Raw genomic sequence first — 23,799 nt, 5'->3', positions numbered from 1 at the left:
TCCACCGCACCGAGGGGTGAGCGGACTTGTACAGATCGAAACCAAACTAGTTCTGGGGCAAGTTCAAAGTTCTAGCAGACCCAAGCTGCTCAGTAACCCTCCCACCCCACACACATACAGAGGATGGCAAAATGGAGGAAGCCACTTGGATTCTGCATGTTCAGTTACTGAAAGATTTTGGAAGACTTACCATTCTCTGCTACCAATTTATCTGCAAAAGAGGCGGGGGGGGGGAGAGAAAGAAAAGAAAGAATTACATTTCTTTTCTGTTTTATAGACAAAGAGCACTACTAGTTGTCATTTCTCCTCAGCAGGTTATGACAATATCACTGTGTCAAGATCAAGAATGGCTGCTTGGCAATGACACAGCATGTGTTGCATAGAACAAAACCAAACTAGGCATGTAGTTCTGGGGCATGCACAAAGTTCCAGCAGACCCAAGCTATTCCCCCCACACCTCCCTCCACATAGGATGGCAAAATGGAGAAAGTCATTTGGATCTGCATGTTCAAACCTGAAAGATTTTGCAAGACTTTGGTGGAATCTACACACATATAAAAACCGCTCTGAAAATGCTTTTTTTTAAAGTGTTTTAAAAATACATTGAATTTTCCATAAGGCTCACCATTGCCATCTAGCGTCACATTGTATATTGCACTTGAAACAAATGATTAGCAGCTGTATAGCTGAGTCCTTTGTCTGAATGGGGAATTGATATCAATTTTTCTTCTTTTACTATTAAACTGAGACTGTGTGTTGGAGGACAGGAAGTTCTTCTGTATTTTCTCCTTAATAAATAATTTTTATAAGAAACCAATGTCCCTGGGCATGTCAGGTCTTGGTGGTATTCCATAAAAATTTTATATATTTTCATGCAACCCCCACCACCCTAGCCTCTCATATATAACATGCAAAATTCCCCTGCAGAGAGGTACATCCTCAAAACCCAGTACTCTGAGAAGGTCTAGCTATATTGAATTATGTGTGCCTGGAGGCAGGAGCCCCACACACTCTCTAGCCATACTTTTAAAAAGAAGAAAAGAGGAGGAGGAGGAGGAGGACTATGAAATACTGAAATATCATGAAGCACAATATTAGAGTAACTCACGCAGGAAACTCACTTTCAGACCCACTATATTGTGGAATATTACGTTTCTCTGGAAAAACAAGAATACAAATACACATACAGTGGTGCCTCGCTAGACGAAAATAATTCATTCTGCGAGTGTCTTCGTAGAGCGATTTTTTCGTCTTGCGAAGCACCAATGCAAACCACTAGTTTTCGCTTTTAAAAAAAATCGTCTTGCGAGGCAGCCCCATTGACTTTTTCGTCTTGCGGGGCAGCCTTCCGCTAGCGAATGCCGTTCGTCTAGCGAGTTTTTCGTCTAGCGAGGCATTCGTCTAGCGGGGCACCACTGTACCGGTTAGGTATTATTACTCTATTTTTTTAAAGCAGGTGTTTCACATAGGAGCATCCTGGGAGCCTAAGTGCAGAAGAGGAAAGGGAGCAGCATTTCTCCCAAAGGACAGGTAGAACTCCTAGTCCTCCCCTCAGCCTTGCCCCAACCTGGCTCAAAATGAGAAGTGTGCAGCTGCACAGGTACAAGCCTTCAGTCAGCCTGGACTTGGGAATTCATAAAGCTGAAGAGAACAAACCGGCCTGTGGTTTGCATGGAGCAGAAGCGAGAGAGGCAGTTCAGCTGGGAGGATAATATGTCCTGTGCTGTACACCATCTGATTCCCTCCACAAAAGTTCCTTTCATTGGCAAGGGGAAATTCCCTCATCACCACTAAAATGCCTGAGAGGACTTGGGTTCAGAAGGTGTACTGTGATGTACAACGTTGGTCTGGGGAGATTGGATCAGGTGCATCTGAATCGTTGCCTGCTTGCCCCCAGCCCCCTTCCTAACCACAACAATTCCTCTGCCTTTTTTCAGGACTAATCCTCCTTCCCCTATACACTTCCTTCTAATGGTACTTTCTGTTTCAAATCTGAATGGAAGTTTGCATGCACAGCTTTGCTTTCGCTTTAATCACTGTACAGCGGTGCTGGTTTTCAGTGCTTTAAAGCATAAATGTACATACATAAATATCCAGAAGCCCATCATTAGATTAACTCAAGCAGGAACCTCACCTGGTATTATTCTTCTGCTTTCTTCACCACCTATACTTTGTGAATTCTTACATTTCACTGGAAAATGAACACAGAAAGGCAATGCATGTTTATGGGTGAAATGGGCTCTATGTTTTCCATTACAAATACAGGATAAGAAGATGGATATTATTATGCTATATTTTTAGGAGGGTGTGCCACATCTGAGAATCATGGTAGTCTAAATGCAGCAGAGCAAAGGGAGGCACATTTCTCCAAAAGTGGTAGAGAAAAGACAGGTTGGCCATCCTATTCCTCCCCTCAGCTTTCGCCCAACCTGCCTCAAAACAGGCAAGGATGAGGGTTGTGCAGCTGCATAGGCATAAGCCTTGGAGTTTGTAAAGCTGAAGAGAACAAATAGGTCTGTAGTTTGGTTGTCTTCAGCATGGAGCTGAACTGGGAGAGGCAATTCAGCCTGGGGGATATGTGGACTGTAGGTGTAAGGGAGGGGCAACAAGGCAAAGTGGGACTGAGCCACGAAGCTCCTTTAGGGAGAATCAGAAACAAATACCAAACAAGGGAGCATCAGATACTTATTTGTAAATGGAACTGAATGGGAGCTTACAATATTTTGCAAAACCGGGTCCTTCAAAGTATGAGTCATTGATACATTTAAAAAAATCATAGAAACAATGGATGACACAAATACACCTTATTTTCATGAAAGACTGCTATTCATTCATTTTGCTGCACTGGTTCAGCCAAATTTGAGAAGCATTTTGACCAAGCTCGCAATGCAACATGAATGAAAGGGACAAGAAATTTGCGAGCGGAGTCATTTTGGCAAACCAATAAGTGAACTGGAATAGGGATTCCTATCCCACCCCACACACCCCAGCTTCAGAACGTCTTTTAAAAAAGAGAGGCAAGTTTTAAAAGAAGATGCAATTTGCTCATGGTGAATACTTCTGCATTCTCCCTCTGAGACATTTATGGCGTCATTTTGAGGGTTCATTAACAACTTCTGAAACTAAACTTAAAGACCTAACCATGATTTCCCACCTGTAAACAAAGGGGGAATTGAGGAAATCCCACTCCTTTTACCAAACATATATTTACCTAAACATAAATAAATCCATGTGGCAATGAAAGCAAGAAAAGCTATGATGGCTACTGCCAGCAGTGTCCAGGAAACAGGGTTCCAAGCAGAGCAATATGAGGTAGAGCTTCCTGCAAAACAGAAATGTCAAAGAAGTCAATATAATAATAATATTTATTTATTTATTTATTTATTTATACATACATACATACATACATACATACCCCACCCATCTGGCTGGGTTTCCCCAGCCACTCTGGGCAGCTCCCAACAGAATAATAAAAACACAATAAAGAAGGTAGTAAATGAATTACATCTTTCTAGGCTTCTTTGCCCCATATTTTCATTTTCTGTGTATCCTACATCATTATATGGGGCAGTTAACACAGCATAACGGCTTGGCCCAAGCAGAAGCAAATTTCTTTGCTCATCCCAATAGATTTTACCATGTCTCACATTATGGGACATTACATGTTTAAATATGTAGACCGTGGCTAAGGGCAGACTCACTTTCTCTTAGTTTCTCATTTCTCATTTCTCAAATCTTCCCTTTGGGCCATTTTCTCATCAGTTTGTTTTGGACAGCTGGAGATATATAGATAGATAATCAGCACAAGAATTTGTGCAGATTCTTGTGCATTTTTCCTTACAAAAGTTGACCTAATATAATCTATTTCTGTGCATTAATCTCCCTAATACAAATATTTTTGTATTTACTTTCCTTAATACAGTGGTACCTCGGGTTACAGATACTTCAGGTTACAGACGCTTCAGCTTACAGACTCCGCTAACCCAGAAATAGTACCTCAGGTTGAGAACTTTGCTTCAGGATGAGAACAGAAATAGTGCAGCGGCAGCGGGAGGCCCCATTAGCTAAAGTGGTACCTCAGGTTAAGAACAGTTTCAGGTTAAGAATGGACCTCAAGAACGGATTAAGTTCTTAACCCGAGGTACCACTGTATATGTTTTAATATGCAATTTGTAACTTACATTATTTATTTAATCACTTCAAATACTATTGAATGTAATTTTACATATATCATAAGATGTGCCCTCCCCCACTCTCCCCACACAGGATAGAGTAGTCATCATTACCTGAAGCAGAGAGATTTAAGGTATTTAGAAATTGTCTTTCATTATGTGATGCCCTTAAACCTCCAGATGGAGCTTCAGAAAACAAAGAAAAAAATATAGAAATGAGTAGAAGAGTTTGGATTTGATATCCCGCTTTATCACTACCCTAAGGAGTCTCAAAGTGGCTAACAATCTCCTTTCCCCTCCTCCACCACAACAAACACTCTGTGAGGTGAGTGGGGCTGCGAGACTTCAGAGAAGTGTGACTAGCCCAAGGTCACCCAGCAGCTGCATGTGGAGGAGCGGGGAATCGAACTCAGTTCACCAGATTACGAGTCCACTGCTCTTAGCCACTACACCACACTGGCTTCATCACCAATAGAAACCTTTAAAATCCTGCTACAACACCTTGTGGTAGAAAATGGGCTTTGCATGCAGTCAGCTCCAAAGTGTACTTTGTACTTCAAAGTGTAGTTCAAAGTGTGGGAACCCCCTGTCAGAATAGGTGCCTTGCGCCCCTTGTGATATGTGGACCCCATATGAGTTGCAGAGCAGTCTTGGGAGGTATTGTGAGCCTATCTTATTGCAGTGGTTGGCATTGACTTCAGTTGCTGTGGCCAGCAGTTATAGACAGTGTTGTTTTATGTGTCTGTTGACGTGAGCTGCAGATTCTTGCCCTCTTCACTAATTCTAACTTGCTGTGGGGAAAATCTTGCCTTAGACATTTCTTTCCAGTTCTTTCCAGGATGTGTTCTTCATTTTTTTTTTACCCCAAAAAAAGTTCCAAATGACTTTTTTTTAATTTTGTAAATAATGCAGCCATGTAAATAATCCAGAATGTGCTCTAGATCAAGGACTTCAAAACAGTTTACCCTTGAGTCCCCACCCCTCCAATTGGTTCTGTTTGTTCCTGAAGGTGTTGCAAAAAAACACCTTCAAGTCTGGTTGGGAAGGAGTTGGTGTGGGATCAGAAATGATTATTGATCCTGTTTTTATATAAAATAACCATCTATATTCGCTTCTGTATAAAATTGTGCTTGCTGTCTCTGTTTCCCTGTTGGAGAAACTATCAAGTGTTATGCTAAATTATTATTATTATTATTATTATTATTATTATTATTATTATTATTATTATTATTTGTACCCCGCCCATCTGGCTGGATTTCCCCAGCCACTCTGGGCGGCTTCCAACATCAATCTGGCCTTTTGAAGTTGAATTTCTCCCTTTGTCTATTTGTTAAAGGTAAAGGGACCCCTGACCATTAGGTCCAGTCGCAGACGACTCTGGGGTTGTGGTGCTCATCTCAATTTACTGGCTGAGGGAGCTGGCGTACAGCTTCTGGGTCATGTGGCCAGCATGACAAAGCCGCTTCTGGCGAACCAGAGCAGCACACGAAAAAGCTGTTTACCTTCCCACCGGAGTGGTACCTATTTATCTACTTGCACTTTGTGCTTTTGAACTGCAGGGTTGGCAGGAGCAGGGACCGAACAACAGGAGCTCGCCCCGACATGGGGATTCAAACTGGCAACCTTCTGATAGGCAAGCCCTGGAGTCATTTTATTGCTCAAGGCCTGTAGATAGCCAAGAGGTGCCTAAGAGTGAAAGATTTACAATCCAAGATAATAAGGAGAATTAGCAGGTGCTGAGTTAAGAAAGTGAATATTAAAAGACACACCCCTTATCCTTAAATTACTAATTTAAATGTACATGGGATGTATGTGACTGTATGTGACTGGTGGGGGGGCACATGTCAAGGAGCAGAAGGAGCAGACCATGAACTGGGCATTGTCAGCTGCAAGTTCTTAACCAATATATATTAGGGGAGGGACAAAGGGGGAGACAGAGGGGAAACACAGTTTTAAAAGCCTGATGCAGGAGTCCTCGTGACCGGCCAACCTTCTTCTGTATCCTTATTCAATTGAATAAAACAATGTTTTGGATCTCCTGTCTACAGAATCTTATTGACATCAGCAGTGCCTGGGGCAATTTAAAGTTTGATTAGCAGACCCCAACTTTCGCAAGTCCCATTCCCTCCCCTCATAATGAAGATTGTGATATGAAACACTGCAGCTGCTGCTGCTGCTGCTTCAAATGAAATGAGACCTGTATAAGCACACTTTTTGGATGTGCACGTGTGAATAATGTCGTTTGTATTTTGTCTCTTAATGACTTCAACAGGGAGTCACAAATAAACACTTTTTTAAAAAAAGTTTAAAGTTCCCGGTGAGATTTAAAGTTGATCCTGAACTACAAAAACATATAGATTTAGTTGTTTGGATTCCCTCAGCATCTGTAATAGGAGCATAGCCCCCAAAGCAGGCACACATTTCCTGATTCTGGTAACCTGATATATACAAGTAAGGCTTCCTTGATGGGACTTGTGGAAAAGGCCCATTTATTTGTAGGAATCCATCAGCTATGAAGCAACAGGAGCCTCAAGCACATATGAAGTTCTGGTTCATAGCCTGCATTTAAGTATACTTTACCAAGTCTATGACGATACAGCACATTTCTGGTGTTTCTCTGGACCTTTTACCTAATAAAGACATTGGTGTTCCCAGGATTACAGCACAGAAGGAAGCAAAAATTATACATTCCAGGAGAGCCATGTCTCTTGTTCCTCTTCAGGCTGTTCTGATCTGAAATAACAGCAACAATGCCAGCAAAAATAAATATGTGCCAATAACATGAAATGACTGTCTGCAACATTCATGCAAATGCAAAAGCAGCCAATCTGATTCAAAATTAAGGAAGAGCACGGACTTCCGGCGGCGACGCCATTGCGGGTGGTCGTGGGCTGCTTCGGCTGCGAAGCACCCAGTCCATCCCGGGGGTTAGGAGCCCTGCTACCGCAAAGCGGGGCTCCGGTTGGGGTGCGGGAAGAGCGTCCCGCACCCTGGGCTCCCCGGCTGTGCCCGTTGTGGCTCCGAACCCTGGGGTGAAGGGACGACGGAGCCGGACTATAGGGGACATGCCCCAACCGGGATGTAAATGCGGCGACAAAGCCTGTGATGAGCGTCTAAGTTCTACCTGTCTTTAACGAGCTGATAAGAACCCAGTGGCTGTGAGTATTTGATTGACTCTTTGTATTCTTGGAATGACCTGGGGGAAAGAAGAAAGGCAGCCCGCCTCCCTCCCTTCGGGAGATGAAAGAAATTAACCGTTTAAGTGACTGCTGCTACAACAATCGATAGAAAGTATCTGGAATTTGAAAACTGAGACTGCTGAGATTTCCCTTCGGGGGTTAACTGGGGAAAAAATATCTCCATTTGAAGTTTTGGTCTTTATACTCCGGCTTCAGAGAAATGGCGACGACTTGGACTGTCGTGGGAAAAAATTGAAACAAAGGAAGGAAGAGACAGGAACTGAAATCTGACACTCACCCTCCCTTCTAAAATGCTGGACTTTGTGTTTGCACTGGTATTGAACTCTGGTTTAAAGGATGAGGAAATGCTCACTGTCTTGAAGCTGGAACTGCTTAATCGGAAACTGCAAGTTTTGAGTGGAATTATAAATAAAAAGGACTCACTTTCCACAGAGGAGGCTTTTCAAAAGTTTTATACAATGGAATCAATCCTTGGCAAAGAGCTGGGAGGGGTGCTTGAAGGATGGTTCGAAATGGCTGGGCAACTCCGGGAAAAGGAACCGATTTCTGGGGGTGGCAGCCCTGGAACGGGAAAATTTATAATATCCAGACTCCGAGGTGGCAGCTCGGGGGCAAGGGACATGGAATTAAGATTTCTACAAGAAGAAGAAGTATGGTACAAAGGTACGGAGGAGCCCAGAAAGGAAGTGATGAACACCCTGAAGCTCGATGCTAGGTTTGTTGTGAATGCCTGGATCTGTGGACATTCAGAAGAAGATAATTGGAGATCCGGTTCTGGTGAAAGACAGAAAAAGACAATGGACAGAGGGGGAGTGGGTTGAAGTATTAAATGTATAATCCAAATGGTCTGTCATGGTATCCGAGATCGGAGTGTGAAGTCTGTTAATTATAAGTTTATTTTAAATAAGTAAGGAGATATTGAATCTTAAGTCAAAAGCAGCATGATAAAGGATAGAAGAAATAAGTTTAGTTATAAGAATATTTGGTTAAGATTTAGGTTATAATAAAAAGATCAAGATAATTGTGTTATTTTCAAGTAAAGTTAATTTTTTTATAGAGAAAAGTTGTTAAGGAAATAGTATATTGATTTAAAACCGAAGGTGAAAAGGCGGGGGAAGTCAAACGTCAAGATTCAGAAGTAGAATTTTTTTTTTGTAAGATATACAAATAAGAAGAAGAATCCTGACATTATGTGTATTTGTATTTGTTTTTGTATTTGTAGGTGTGGGGTTGGGTTTGTGTTATATTATGAAAATGCTAATAAATTCTGTTCAAAATTAAGGAAGAGCACATTTAACCTATTTTGTACAACTATAACTACCACTGCTATCTGCCTTTCTACCTGGCTGGATCAATTTTTTTTACTGAAGATGAACTGCTATAAGAAATGTGGGGGAAGCTTTTATATATAAAATCATCATCACCATCTCAATCATCTCCATCTGTTAAGAAAATGGTGTAAGCAAAAATAAGACAAACACAACCCATTTTACAAAAAAGAGGTCACTCACACAAATAGTGCAACAAGGCTGGTGCACACTTCTGATTAATCTGCCTGCACCCAGTGCACTCCCACAGATGGTGTGAAAAGCCGTGTACATGAAACTTTAACCACAATATAGATCTACCCTGAACTTCCTTTTGAAATGCTACATTTTGATGTTTTTTTCCCTTAGACCAGCTTCAAACTGAAATGAGAAAAAGAATGACATAGCCGCATTTTAAGCCAGTGATGCATATACAACCAGAGTATGTAACCATAACCACATTTAACAATTTCCCCAGTAGAATTATAATACAATCTATTACCTTCTCAAGTGCTAAAAATGTGCCTTGCATTTTTCATGCAGGGCATTCTTGTTGATACCATGGTTTTTTTAGTAGTCCCATAAACTACCAGGAGGGCGAAAGTTCAGTCAGTGACACAATTTAATATCCAAGGGTGTGTGAACTAACTTGCATATAATGGGAGGGAGACAAAGAAACAGGTCATAATCCAAAAATATTTCATGAACTGCTCACCGCCCACCCCCCTTTTAAACCATATATCACCCATTTTCATATTATTTGGAGAGAGAAAAGCAACAAAGGAAATGTACCTTTTCCTGAGCATTAGAAGTAATCCCAAAGTTCAGTCCCCAACTACTGAAACGAGAATTGCATTCAACCCGCATATTACTGTGGCACAAATGAAAGTGAGAGTAGAGAAATCATAAAGCACAACATGACTTGAACGTTGACCAGGAAAACTTAAGGATTACATATTAACCATCCAGCTATTGTACACAGATCTTTGTTTGCAAGAACACACATGAAACTGGTTTGTAACTGAGAAAATATGCTAGCAGAAACCACCTGTCATTATGATGGGTGGCTTGTGTTTGAACAGAGAGCCTTGTGGGCCTGTGTCCACATTTGCAATTGCAGACACTGTGCTGTGGCACTCCACATGTTGCAGCAGCACAACTTTCACCAGTTCTGGCCAGTATGGATGAGGGTGATGAAAGTTGCTCAGGAACAGTTAGAAGAACACAGGTTAGTTACCTAAGGGGTCCCTTTTGCTAAGGATTGAAGCTGCCCCCCAACTTTCCAGATATGTTGTCCTCATGTCAAATTGTACTCAGTAGTTTATCGGGTAAAGGTAAAGGTACCCCCGACCATTAGGTCCAGTTGCAGACAACTCCGGTTGCAGCGCTCATGTCGCTCTATAGGCTGAGGGAGTCGGTGTTTGTCCGCAGACAGCTTCTGGGTCATGTGGCCAGCATGACAAAGCCACTTCTGGTGAACCAGAGCAGTGCACGGAAACACCGTTTACCTTCCCACTGGAGCGGTACCTATTTATCTACTTGCACTTGATGTGCTTTCAAACTGCTAGGTGGGCAGGAGCTGGGACCGAACAACGGAAGCTCACCCTATCGCGGGGATTCAAACTGCCAGCCTTCCAATCAGCAAACCCTAGGCTCTATGGTTTAGACCACAGTGCCACCCACATCCCCTAGTTTATCAAGTACATTAGGACATTTTTGATAACTTGGTTTTTTAATTGATTTGGAGTAATATTATATGGGGAGCTGGAAAAAGAAATTTAACTTTCTATTTGCTCACTGCCACACTACAATTATAGAAGGCACTGTTACTCCAAGGCTCTCTTAACACTTCCTCACATGCCAGGAAAACACTGTCCCTGACTGCCTATGCCTGCTCCATTCACCCTCCCCTGAGGCATGAATTCTTTCTTGTGCCCTCAGAGACTGCCCAGCTTGGGCAGATGCAGCCAACCAGCCCAGTACCAGGAAACCCATGAAGTAGAAGCCAGGACAGCATCAAACAACGTTCTAATGTTATATTCACTAATATATATGTATTTTTATTCACATTTTACCTCAGTGTTAGCATATTTGTACACATTATTTGGCTGCAGAACTGCATGGCAAAATTCGGAGCAGAGTAAATTTGAAAGAATGCCTGTGCTGTGGTTCTCATATTGTTTCAGAAAGCATGAATTTGGTAGGTTCGCCTTTAAATGTGAACTGAATTGAATTCTTCCCCCATTCCTAGGCAGGAAACACTAGGCCAGGGTGCTCCATGGCTGGCCACCTTCTGCTTTCCCCTCATTACGTTCCCCGTTTTCTCCTCCTTACCCCTGACCTCTCCCCAATTCTCCCCTCACTCCTTTATTTCTCACACATTTGTTCACCCAGTCCTCCACTTCCCAATGTGCTGCTGCTTCTTCCCTCCTACTGCTCTTGCATTTTCTGGTGTTTACGTTGCTGGTTCCCCTTAAACAGTTTCCCTCCATTTAAAAAAGGAAGTGTTTTTTTTAAAAGGAGGTTCTCTCTTTGCTTGCTTGCTGCCCCACTCCTTGTGATAAAAAGGCAGAGATTAATGAGACAGGGGCTTTGCCTTCTGTGCCACAACAGGGGAAATGGAAGGTGGAAAATTTAACTGGCCACCTTATGATGAAATGGGAGGTTGGGTAGTTGTGACTAAACTGTTGACTATCCTAAACCTTTCTGTTTTGTTCCTATACTTCAGAGTGCCGCTATACCCAAATAGGTAAGTTACACATTATACAAACCCCCAAAGTCATACCTATAATTGTGGGGTGAGAATGAGGGGGGGGGAGCTTGTCAGTAAACAGTGCAAGCAACTGTGTCTCTACCCACAAGAAAGCCCTACTGAATTCAATGGGGCTAACTCTCGGGAAAGTCAAGGATTCCCACATGGTGGGGCCAGTGTTGCCAGCCTTCATGTCATGTTTGCAGACATCTTTGTAATGCAGAGTTGGTCTGTCAATGGACCTGGTGCCTGAAGCCAGATCCCTCCAGAGCACATCCTTAGAGATACTGTACTGCCATTTCCATTCTGTGGACATGACCAAGCCAGCGTAGATGCCACTATTTAATATGTGGTTGGCCAAATGTTATTGTGCGGTACAGAGGCATATAAACTGCAGATCCATATTAAGTGTACTGCTTCCGTTTCAAACTTTCATGCAAATTAGGAACTGGGAATGGTGTGCTACGCACAAAGCAACTCATTCTGAACCGTAGGAAATTCTGTGTGAGCAGCAGAAACCTCTGTCCGGTTTGCGCAAAAAGGAACTACTGCTATATTTGTAATGATACTTCTGCTGGGGCTCTGCCTTTGCTGTGAGTATATTAAGGGTTAACAGGTGATCTATTTAAAGTGGTGTGATTTATAATATAATATAAATAATTAAAATGAAATGAAAAATTCCTTCCAGTAGCACCTTAGAGACCAACTAAGTTTGTTCTTGGTATGAGCTTACCAAGGACAAACTTAGCTGGTCTCTAAGGTGCTACTGGAAGGAATTTTTTATTTTATTTTGTTTTGACTATGGCAGACCAACACGGCTACCTACCTGTAACTATAAATAATTGTGTTTATTTATCTAGTCAACTGGTGCCTGGAGCATTTTATAAAATGGAATTATATGATAGTCAGTATTATAATGAAAAAGAGGCACTTTTCCAGAGTTGCTAAATTCCTTTGCCAAATCTGCATGAACTACAATATTTTACCAGCATGCTGAAACATTCTTCAGCTTTTGTTTGTTTGTTTGTTTGTTTGTTTGTTTGTTTGTTTTATAAACTGTCCATCATCCAAGGATCAGAGCGCAGTTTACAATATAAAAACACAAAGATGCATAACAAACTAAACACACACACACACACACACACACACACACACCATTTCCCATCTTTGTCAGTCATCCAAGGACTTGGATACAAAAAGCAATTGCTGGAAAACTGTGAGTGGAGATTATTGTACAATCTCATTTTTGTGTGTGCAAAGTGCTACAGTAGTGAAGAGGTCTTTAACAAACACTCCAGTGTCATATTCCAAGCTCCCCCAAATGTTCATAATAATTTTACTGCATAGTAATGGGAACAGTGTTCTCAAAGCTACCAACATGAGTCTGACCAAACTGTGGGAGGCAGTGGAAGACAGGAGTGCCTGGCGTGCTCTGGTCCATGGGATCACGAAGAGTCAGACATGACTAAACGACTAAACAACAACAATGGGAAATGGGAAAATAAATGATATCACAGTATTTTTGCATCATATATTGAGTGGTGATTTCAGAGTAATGTAAGTCTTTATTTGAGGTGCAAATCTAAATATTCTCAAGGATTTGTGCATCTGAATAACACTGCTGCCTTTCAAAGAGGTCAAAATCAATATTTCCTTGCTACTAAAAGCTTATAATGGTATGGTATGTTTAATTTTAAAGGTATTCATCTCACAAGGCAACAGACTTGTCCCACCCCAGGTAAGTGTTGCTGTCATTGTGGGAGGTGTTTACCTTTTTGCAAAAAAGGGGGGTGCTTTTCCACCTCACTGCTATTTCCACACCACCTCTTTGCCACTATTCTCCTATTAATATATAGGTAGATGTGGGAAGTTTGGGAAATGGATGCTGCCTCCTTAAAAGGGTAACATGTGACTTGGACCCTAGACAGACAGGAAAAACAGCTTTAGTTTTGTAAGGACTGTTTTTTGGTGTGCAAATAGCTCATCCAGTAGAAGTATATTTAAAGGGCCTTCCCTCTATGTAGATATTTGAAGGCAGCTAAGAACCAAACTAGATGTACATATGTTTAACAGACTGGCACACTTGTAGTTTGGTCTAGAGGGGCTTGTTTCTGAGCAGTACTATGTGCAGTGGTGTAGCATGGTGGGGCACAGGGGTGGGTGCCCCAGGCACAAAATTGTTAAGGGCACAAAAATTCAACACTGGTGCTGCTTCAATACAGCTGTGTTCTTCTGTCACTGGGCTCCTTTGAAAACGGCTTCTACATGCAAACCAGAAGTGACCTCTCCAGACAATAGAACGACTCTTCTTATCTCTGTGGCTCAATCTCTTGGGTAATGTGGATGCCGTTAGGCAGCTGAATGCACAGGCATACTCCATCCATTTCCCTCCCTCTACATGGCCCTGGGCACTGGCAACCCGTGCTATGCCACTGACTATGTGAACCTCTAACAGAGTAGGATCTGAATGGATTGTCTATCTAGGTTTTTTTGTGGAGCACAGTCCAGTTCGTCAAGCACATGCAGTACATACTGCTCTTGTCCTTCTGGCTTGCACTCTTTATAAAGATTTGAGGAGTGTGGTTATCACTCCTCTATTATTGTCCATTCCTTGTAACCCAACCACTGTTACAGTGTCCTTTCTCTTGGCAGACCAAGATAAGCAGGTGACAGCAAAGGTTGCAAGGTTTTTAGCTGGGGCAATTAGAATAAGATCCATTATTTGACTATTGACCCAAACCCCCAAAATGTTTTTTATGTAATTGACTTTTTACCTTTATCCTCTGTATACCGCATTTTGTTTTGTTTTTTATTGGGATGGCTGGTGGCTGATGCAAATAAAGATTCATTCATTCATACTGCTGATGGCAATGCAGGGGGTTATTAGAAACACGTGACTAGTTAGTATTGATTAATAAGAACTCTTGCACCATAGCTATAGAGGTGACTGCCAATATACTATTAGAGGAGTGCTAATAATATCAATTGTGTCCTAATTCAAGGTACACAATCATACTCATGTTCCGTGAATTTTTTTAAAAAAATTAAGGTACTCATCTCACAAAGGTACTCATTGTCACACTTCAGGTAAGTGTTGCTCCCATTGTGGGACACAGGGAGAAGGAGTTTACCCTTCTGCCCCACCCTGGTCCCAATATCACTTATCAGCAGCTGCTATTTGCATTAGAAGCTAAGTTCCATTTGGTATGAACAGGAACTTTCTTCCTGATGCAAATAGCAGCTCCAGAGGAATGTTTGGGAGGAGAACATAGAGAGGAACTGCCCACCACAGTACAAATCCTGACTGGAGTCCCTATTTTAAAACTATATCCTATATTATGTTAAACAATATCATGAGTTGTCTGGACAAAATATACTCTGTCTTTAATGGATTCCTGGCACAGGAAATGGACTGAAAATTATAAACTAGTCGAACGCTACACAAACTTTCATATTTGTATGCAATTAAGTGGGTTGTTTTCTCATTCCTACAGGTACTCTTACCAAACCAAACATATTTCTGGAAACCTCACCCAGTGATGAAGCAGATGAAGTTTTGGTTAAGTGTCAAATACCGCCAGTCTCTCCTTTTACCAGAATTATTCTCTGTGAAGACGGGGTAGAAATCAAAAGTCAGAAGCAAGAGGATGCAATATTTTTATATAAATTCTCATATAAAATATCAAGAGCAAGTACAAGACAGCTTTCTTGCATGTACCAGAACAAGGATAAAAACAACCAGGAGAATAATTCCTCTCCAAGTGATGCCAGGAACCTTTATGTTTCAGGTAAGAAAACTACAAATGAAATAGCTATTTTAAAAAAAAACACTGTAATTTTCTTGGTGGATGAAGAATGGAAATTTTCTGTTGTGATACATTAATGCTACCCAAAATGCTTTGAGTTTTTTTCCCTTCGGGCTTCAACTACTTTGATTGCTGCCGATTCCTCCTCCTCATTTCTGTTTTGTTTTGTTTTTTTTAAGAAATGGGGTCTTGGAGAACAGACTCCAATGAAGATTTCAGGCTACATCCAGGTAATTATGCTAATTATGCACTCTCCTATCAAACTGAGTCACGGTCATCCTAGCTCCTTATTAGAAGGAATGAAGCCACAGCAAAGTATCTAAGGTAAACCTTGCCCCTAGCATTAGGCTTATAGTGCTGCTTAGGGCTTGTGAGTAGTAAAATGACACCTTTGTATTTCTCATCCTTCAGAATGCTTAAGCTGAGGGGCAACAGCCCCTCCCTGCTACCCGTAGCCCTGCCTTTACTGCTGTTTATGTGGGAACAGTTTCTGCTAGTCATCCCACCATAATTCTCCCTACATGATACTTTAAAGTGTTAGGGGCTCAAGAGGCTGATTTGACAGCCTCATGGTCCTGGAAGGCAATGAATAGTCTCAGTTCTCATTTCATGTTTTATATAAAATATACCCACTTCTGCATACCTGGGAAGTCCCAGAGTGTGCTGAAGCCACTACCTTAAATGTGAGTGGCCCTGTTTCACTTTCAAAATGTGTAGAATCATTAAGTTTGAAATTCAAATACAAAACAATGACAAAGATAATATTTTAACAAGCCAAATAGGAAATGAGTCCATTTTTAATGTCAAATAAAGTGGCTCTAGTAATATATAGTCCGTATAGTTAAAGCTATGGTTTTCCCAGTAGTAATGTACGGAAGTGAGAGCTGGACCATCAAGAAGGCTGATCGCCGAAGAATTGATGCTTTTGAATTATGGTGCTGGAGGAGACTCTTGAGAGTCCCATGGACTGCAAGAAGATCAAACCTATCCATTCTCAAAGAAATCAGCCCTGAGTGCTCACTAGAAGAACAGATCCTGAAGTTGAGGCTCCAGTACTTTGGCCACCTCATGAGAAGAGAAGACTCCCTAGAAAAGACCCTGATGTTGGGAAAGATGGAGGGCACAAGGAGAAGGGGACGACAGAGGATGAGATGGTTGGACAGTGTTCTCGAAGCGACTGGCATGAGTTTGGCCAAACTGCGGGAGGCAGTGGAGGATAGGCGTGCCTGGCGTGCTCTGGTCCATGGGGTCACGAAGAGTCGGACACGACTGAACGACTGAACAACAACAAGTAATATATAAACGCATATAGCCTACCAACAATATCCAACAAGTCCACAGGTCACATACATATTACAGGTGCCCATTGTACAGTAAATCATACATAAACACATATCTGTTTAGCTGAAAGCCTTGTTAGTTACTGGGTGCACAGCCTGTCATGATACCATTGAGCAAAGGTGAAGAAAATAAAAGTTCTGAAGGAACCTCTGAGAACTGTATATCTGAAAGATGGATGGTGAAAAGGGGAAGTTACTGGAAAGTCTTACACCACAACAAAAGACAGAGTGTTTTTAGAAGCAGCAGAGATTTAAATATACTGGTAAACTAAAAAGAGAGTGGCACCACTGAATCTGTCATACGGGTATAAATCAGCCTTCCCTAACCTGATAACCTTCAGAAGATGTTGGACGAAAGCTCCCATCATCAGTGAAGTTAACCTGGCACCATCATTAACATCCATTTGTTTCCGGGTTAGAACTATTCCCCCAGGTATTTGATAGAGTCTTATGATTCTGCTGATAATTGATTGTATATGTGTGTGCTGCTTAAGTTCTTGCTTATGTTTTATTGGGTCTGTTCTATGGCTTATTGAATATTCAGTAAATGGGGTAAACATTTGGGTTGGATCAAGAGTAATTTAGTTGCACTTCCCATTGAAACCAGTGAGACTAATAATGACTGTCACATGGATTTCAATGGGAAATAAGTGTGACTAAAGCACAATCCTATTAATGTCTACTGAAATGTGTCATTAATTTATTGAGGTTTACTTCTAGGTAAGTAGGTATAGGAATGCAACCTAAATTGGTCGGCAGCTAATCCATTAAGTTCAGTACTTCCTGGGCAGAAAGCACAAAGGGCATTTCTTCCCTTCAGATGCTCTAAATGATATTGTAATAAATGTGAATCTTTTTTAACACCTTGGCTGATCCTCAAATAGGCAGTAACCCCTATGTAATTATTACCATAGAAATGGAGTGAATTCTCAGCTACAGCAGAAGTGGTAAGAAATGCAATTACATCTTGCACAATTATCCAATTATCCACTTTTTTCCAATTCACAGGTGCCTCAAATAATGCAGGTTCCTTAGGTAAGTGAGTTTTTACTCTAAAACCCAAATGCCACAGGACTCTTGCTGAAAGCCTTCTTTGGCTATTGGATGAATTGATGTTCCATCACTGGGTGAAGATGCAAAAGTCCTGTGAATCACAGAGCCCAGCAGGCACTGCTATCAGGGGCGTCATAGGGGAGGGGCGGTAGGGGCGGTACGCCCCCAGTGACAGGGTGATAAGCGGTGCGTGGGGGTGACAAGCGGCGGCCCCTCCTGCCACTCCCACGCGCCGCCGCTCCCTCCATCACCCCGGGAGCAGCAGCGCTGCATGGACGGGGTGCTCGCTTGGCCGAGCGAGCACCCCGTCTGTGCAGTGCTGCTGCTCCCGGGGTGACCGGTGGTGCGTGGGGAGTGGCAGGAGGGGCCGCCGCTTGTCACCCCCACGCACCGCCGCTCGCTCCGTCGCCGTGGGAGCAGCAGCGCACAGTGTGTGCGGTGCTGCTGCTCCCGGGGCGACGGAACGGCTGAAAGAAGCCGAAAGGGAAAGGGGGGGAAGCAAAGCGGGCGCTTAAACGCGCTGCTTTGCTTCCTTTTTTTCTCCCCTTTCGGCGCTGGCTAGGCTGTGACTCTGCAGCCCAGCCAGCGCCGAAAGAGTCGAAAAAAAGGAAGCAAAGTGGCGCGTTTAAGCGCCGGCTTTGCTCCCCCCCTTTCCCTTTTGGCTTCTTTCGGCGCCGAAAGGGGAGAAAAAAAGGAAGCAAAGCGGCGCGTTTAAGCGCCCGCTTTGCTCCCCCCCCTTCCCTGCCGAAAGAGAAAGCGGGCAGGGTCCAGGGAAGCAAAGCCGGCGCTTAAACGCGCCGCTTCGCTTCCTTTTTTTCTCCCCTTTCGGCGCTGAAAGAAGCCGAAAGGGAGGGGGAGAGCAAAGCGGGCGCTCTCAAGCGCCTGCTACGTTCCTTCCTTTTTTCCTGGGGGCGTGGCGTCACGCTGTGAACGTGCGTCATGACGCACGCACACGTCATGATGCCCCGCCCCCAGGGGTGCCTCTTGGCTTCCCGCCCCGGGCGGCCAAGGGGCTAGGAACGCCCCTGACTGCTATCTATTCCATGGCTCCTGAAAGCCACTGAGAAGTCCCTATGCAGAATCCCTTAGGCAATGATACTCTAGCAGGAAGAATATGAAGGGATGATTCTCATCTCAAAAGGAAAGAAATTACATAGGTCATTTTGAAGCCATAGATTATAAAACCTAAGTGATCAGAGATGAGAGGATTGGTTGGTTGACATGCTGTTTCTTATAACTTTGTAAAAAGCACTACAACTTGAAAAGCCAAAAAGGAGAGAGAATTTTTGTATAATCGGTTTGCTTTCAATTCACAGGTTTTGAAATTTCCCTAGGTAAGTAGTTTTTATTTACCGTATTCTAGGGGTGAATGTGGCCATGTGCCCTTTGAGGCAACTTTTGGAGGGTCACATGCATTTGGTTGGTGAAACCCAAAGCAAACATGGGCAGAACAACACATCTGAGTTTTATCTTTGTATGCACACACACCTGACTACAACCAAGGCAGACAAGAAGTATTAGAGTTCAGTAACACATTCCAGGCAGCCAAGAATCACTCAGGAGGATGCAAAGCAGGGCTGGTGAGGGTTGTGGCCTGGGCAACACCCCCAGGGCCAGACATTTAGCCCTTGCACATGAGGTTTCCCCAACCCAAAGCCTAGTATGTCTATTACTTATTACCAGGCTCTTGCTTGCAAACCTCCTTGTTGATCCCATGAGTTGCTCTGTTGTAAGTTCCACAGCAGCAGACACACTGGATCATAACCATGTTTCAGTGGGCATGTCTGAAATCACAATGATCAAACTGTAGGTACTCCATGCCACATTTCAGAAATCTGGACAAATCAGCTTCTTAGTGAACTGCCCTGAGATCTTTTGATGAAGGGAAGTATATAAATCTAACAAATGAAAATAAAAACTGTTCTTTTTGCCAATTCAGACTTTCAGGGTTTACTATCATTGAATGTCGCTTGATGTATCCACCTTTACTATGCATGCACCATTGTATAACACGTTTCCTTTTGCGCTCTATTCACTGTCTTAGCTTTTCCGTTCTTTTGAATAAAGTGGGTTGATCCATGCATTTTTCCCTTGCCCTTAGCATTAGGATTTGGAATGACAACTGCTTCCATCTTTATCTGTGCTGCACTGTTTTATGTGCTGGAGAAAAGAGGTAATGTTCAAGCAAAATATAGCAATCATAATTAAAACTAACTACTAAAATAAACCTTCTGCAATCCTGCCTTGCTAGGATTTATGTTACAACCAACTTACTTCAGTATAGTCTTAATGCACAGTCTGTTTCTCTGGCAGTGGTGGATGTGGATGATGTCTCTGTCTTGACACTGTTCACACATTCATCTTATTGCTTGATTGCTCCTGGATGGGCAACATGTGCATAATAATGTTCCTGCATGCTGTCTGCATGTCCACTCCAGCAATCACACTGTAAGGTGTGTGCATATATAATGAACAAATGTCATGTTGAAGGAATGAGCGCTACTATCCCTGATATTGGAGGAACAAGTGGGATGATGTCCCAGGGAGGGGCAAGTTTTCAATAGCTGTCCAGAACTTTCCCTATTTATGTCTGTCCCCTTATGCAATGGTTCAATGTGTCTTATAATCAACGTGGTGTTACGTCATAGCAGCTATGAAGAGGTTAATGTACACTGTATCCCTCTCAGGTATAATCCAATGGAGAGCAACCAGGTAGGTGTAATGAGACTTTAACATTCATGTCTTCAATTCAGTAAAGTGTGATTCGGTATGCAGGAAATATGGTAAAGCAGCTTTGTTCCTCAGAACAGCATATTCTGGGCAACAATTTCTTCTCTGGATATTGGTCGTGCCTAAACCTGCTTCATATCGTAACTGGAACTAATGCTTTCATATCTTCTCCTGGGTTAAATAGAAATTACTCATTTGCAAGTAGTGACAACTTCCTCCATTCCTCACAGTAGCTAATAAAATTGGGGAAGAAGTAGCAAAACTTGATGGGTAAATTCAGACAGTCATTTATCAAGTAGTGATGTAGTATGGCACTATATCTAATCATGTTTTAAAAAATGAGTTCATATAGTGAAGCGCCTGCTCTTTTAAGAAGGGTCAGACAAGCAAGAGTGTAGAAAGGGGTGGGTGGGGGAGGGAGTCATCACTGAGGGGGGTGACATACAGCGTGCCGCCCACCTGCAACTCCCAAGCCTACCCCGAGCCATCGGGGAAGCGGAGAGCTGCGCCGATTTGCCGGCGGCCTTTCCCCCTTCCCCCTTCGTTTTGACAGCTGGGGGAGGCCTGGGAGTCATGGGTGGGTGGCACGCCATTGCCCCACCGCACTCCTAGGCTGCTTCGTGGAGTAGGGGGGAGAAGCCTCCCTCGAGCTGTCAAAAAGAAGGGGGAAGGGGGAATGCCATCGGCAAAGCGGCACCCCCCACCCCCAGGAAGCAGCCCTGAAGCACAGGGCAATGGCACACAGCCCACCCACGGCTCCCAAGCCTCCCCTGAGAGATCACCATCCCCGCCCCCACTCCTGCTTGCAGGGGAGTAGGAGCTGGATTGGGGCTGCTCACCTGGGGAGGTGCAGGCTCTGTCACACTTTCCATTGAGGGGTTCACGGCTGGAGGCTCCTTTAAACTTCTCCCCTCAAGGGAGAAGTTTGAAGGAGCCCCCACCTCAGCATCAGAGCTCCTGCACCACCTGAAGGCAGCCAGGCGGAATAGTTGCTGGGGTGGGGGAAGGTGGAGGCAGCCCGGCAGCTGCATCTGAGAGCCCCTGAACCACCTCTGAGGTAGCTGCCAGGCTGTCTCCACCTTCCCTGACTCCACATACACATTTGAAACTAGAGAACCTCTCTCTGCCCCTCCAGCTTTATATATCTCACACATCTTTGCTTTCCACAGACATCCAGAAAGAGAAAACCAAACACGTAAGGATATGCTTTATCATCTCTATCTTTCTCTTCCTGTATTGTCTAGATTGGAGCATGTAATCAAGTGGTATGAGGTCTGATGCTTGCTCACAAGCAAGAAAGGAAGTTGAATCTACTGTTCAATTCCCTTATGTCCTCATGTTGTAAAGGCAAGCATGAATGGGCAGAATTGTGTGGTAGGGAGCTGTGGCCCTCCAGTTGTTGCTCTCTGATCATTGACCATGCTGAACTGGATTGATGCAAGCTGGTCTTCAACCATGTCAGGAGAGCCAAAACTTGCCCTAATAAGCTTGTGAGCCCTCCTTCCCACTACCACTACCCTCTCTCATAAGAAAAAGGAACTAACATGCAGTGGGAAAGAGCATGTCCAAACATGGGTTCTTGCATGGTAGAACATCCTTCCTTGAATTCTTGTCCCATCACTGGTACTCCTGTATCCCTATTATCCCTGTTACAATCTAGGCTGAGGGGGAAATGAGAATAGAGACCACTGCTTGCCCACCTGTGATTTAAATTGGGCAGGGTCACAGATTATGTTTTATAATTTTCATCCTAACTGTTACTGCTAACCCCAGGCTTTTTCTGTTTTTGCTTTTCTCCCCAGAAGGACAACCAGTTGGTTCATTTAATGATGAATCAGAGCAGAATCCCTTGCATGTTTACTCAGACATAAGCCTCAGTCCGTTCAGTGGGATTTACTGCCAGGTGAGTATGCATAATGTTGCAGTCTCGGTGAGTTGCAGAGCAATTCTAATCAGACCGATCCCCCAAACCTATAACAGTATTTTTCAATACCTTTGATACATTGTGGGTACTTCCATATGTTTCCATCTCTTTTAGGTCCAAACTGGATTTGACTGAGCAGCTGCTTTTGTTTATGACATGCATCTACACATTCACATAGAAATGGTGGATGTTTAACTTTTACAACTCTTGTGAATTTAGGTTGTGATCCTATGTGCACTTACCTGTTGTCCATCCCCACTCGGGACATGTATAGGATTGCATTCCAAATCTGCATGCTGGCATGCTCCTGTCTGCTGGTGGTAGTTTACCTCTCATTGGTTACTCCTCCTGTATGTCTCCCCCCACCCCTGACTCACACACACCATTTGGTGTGTTTCATGGTTTTCAAAGAGGAGAGCACCAATATAATCTGGCACTTTTCCCCCCCAAGGCACAGGCACCCAAAGGAATTTTGCATCCAGCCTATAGCCAAGTAAGCTTTAAGAAGAGACAGGAAGCTCATCCTGCTCTGGGAAGGTTCTATGAGGTCAGTATATTCTCAGAGTGTGTCCTAAAATTCATCTTGTATCTATATGTATGCATTTTTTAATCCAATTCATTTCTGAATAGCTCTGTGATGATCTCGGAAAGATCTGTATACAATGCTTTGCAGGTGTTGCAGTGCCTGGCCTTTATCTGCCTCACACCTGATGTTATATATGATGTCAGGTGTAGGGCATATGGGGAGGACTGGGGGGCCTAATAGGCCCATGGACAAGAGATTCGCTAATACTATATCCTATTGTGAACATCTCTAATGTAGTCAGTGCAAAGTTGGTGTGTGGGAATCACATGGCAATGTTCTATCCACATGCTTGAGATTTCATATAGTCATATGAAATATGAATAATAGAGTTTCATTTTGTGTTTTTGTTTTCTGTTTTGCTTCCTAGGAAGAAGTATGATTTCCGGGTGTGGGGGTTAATAACACAAACTATTCCAAATCCTAAATCTCAACATCCTCAAAAGTATTCTCATTTCTACTGCATGGAAGATTCTGCACGTTGAACTTATGCATGCAAAGATTACCAATTCTTTACAGCAGATTCTGTGAGGCTTCTCACAGTTTTTATGTTGTTCATTATACCGATTCATTATGTTAACCAAAAACTTTATACGTTCCCAGGAAGGAGAGGTCCACAGGCATAAGCTACAGACATAAGCTGTTAATAAAGAGTAAGGGGTTTGTAATATAACTGTTTAATTAAAATTATATTGATTTGGGCTTGTTGGTGTGTTTCTTCAAGGAAATTGAGTGTGTCTAACCCCCCCTACCTCCACATAAAATAACCAGACAGGACAACATATTTGGGGGGAAATAAGGCCACGACTTTATTGATTACAAATGTAGAGGTTTGGCATAGGCATTGATTATAACTGTTGACTTCCAGCCCAGTAGACTCAACCCAGAGGCAGGGGAGTCCTATGACATACAACAAATAGCAATACTGCCAC

The 23,799-nt window shown here is 43.0% G+C and overlaps 1 protein-coding gene and 1 long non-coding RNA gene across 2 annotated transcripts; one reads left to right on the top strand and one right to left on the bottom strand.

Moving 5' to 3' along the window:
- Positions 1-3,235: 3,235 nt before the first annotated feature.
- LOC117058382 lies at positions 3,236-9,545 on the bottom strand. The gene is made up of 4 exons (XR_004427858.1): positions 9,472-9,545; positions 6,803-6,905; positions 4,287-4,358; positions 3,236-3,322 (listed from the first exon to the last, which is right to left on the bottom strand). It is a non-coding gene; the product is annotated as an uncharacterized LOC117058382 (long non-coding RNA).
- Positions 9,546-11,969: 2,424 nt separating this feature from the next.
- LOC117057637 lies at positions 11,970-23,288 on the top strand. The gene is made up of 12 exons (XM_033168478.1): positions 11,970-12,024; positions 13,131-13,169; positions 14,926-15,263; positions 15,417-15,467; positions 17,492-17,612; positions 18,947-18,964; positions 19,732-19,803; positions 20,318-20,342; positions 21,530-21,555; positions 22,163-22,263; positions 22,736-22,831; positions 23,238-23,288. The coding sequence occupies exons 1-12, from the start codon at positions 11,994-11,996 to the stop codon at positions 23,247-23,249; spliced, it is 930 nt and encodes a 309-aa protein (XP_033024369.1). The 5' UTR covers positions 11,970-11,993; the 3' UTR covers positions 23,250-23,288.
- The last annotated feature ends 511 nt before the right edge of the window (positions 23,289-23,799 follow it).

Source organism: Lacerta agilis, chromosome 14 (genome assembly GCF_009819535.1).
Source record: "Lacerta agilis isolate rLacAgi1 chromosome 14, rLacAgi1.pri, whole genome shotgun sequence".
Lineage (NCBI taxonomy): Eukaryota > Metazoa > Chordata > Lepidosauria > Squamata > Lacertidae > Lacerta > Lacerta agilis.
The sequence above is the reverse complement of the archived record's forward strand: the minus strand, read 5'-3'. Positions and strand labels throughout refer to the sequence as shown.

Coding starts and splice junctions, on each gene's coding strand:
- LOC117057637 (XM_033168478.1), top strand. CDS start 11,994: ATGATACTTCTGCTGGGGCTCTGCCTTTGCT. Junction 12,025..13,130: donor GCTGGGGCTCTGCCTTTGCT/GTGAGTATATTA, acceptor TTAATTTTAAAG/GTATTCATCTCACAAGGCAA. Junction 22,264..22,735: donor TCAGTGGGATTTACTGCCAG/GTGAGTATGCAT, acceptor TTCCCCCCCAAG/GCACAGGCACCCAAAGGAAT.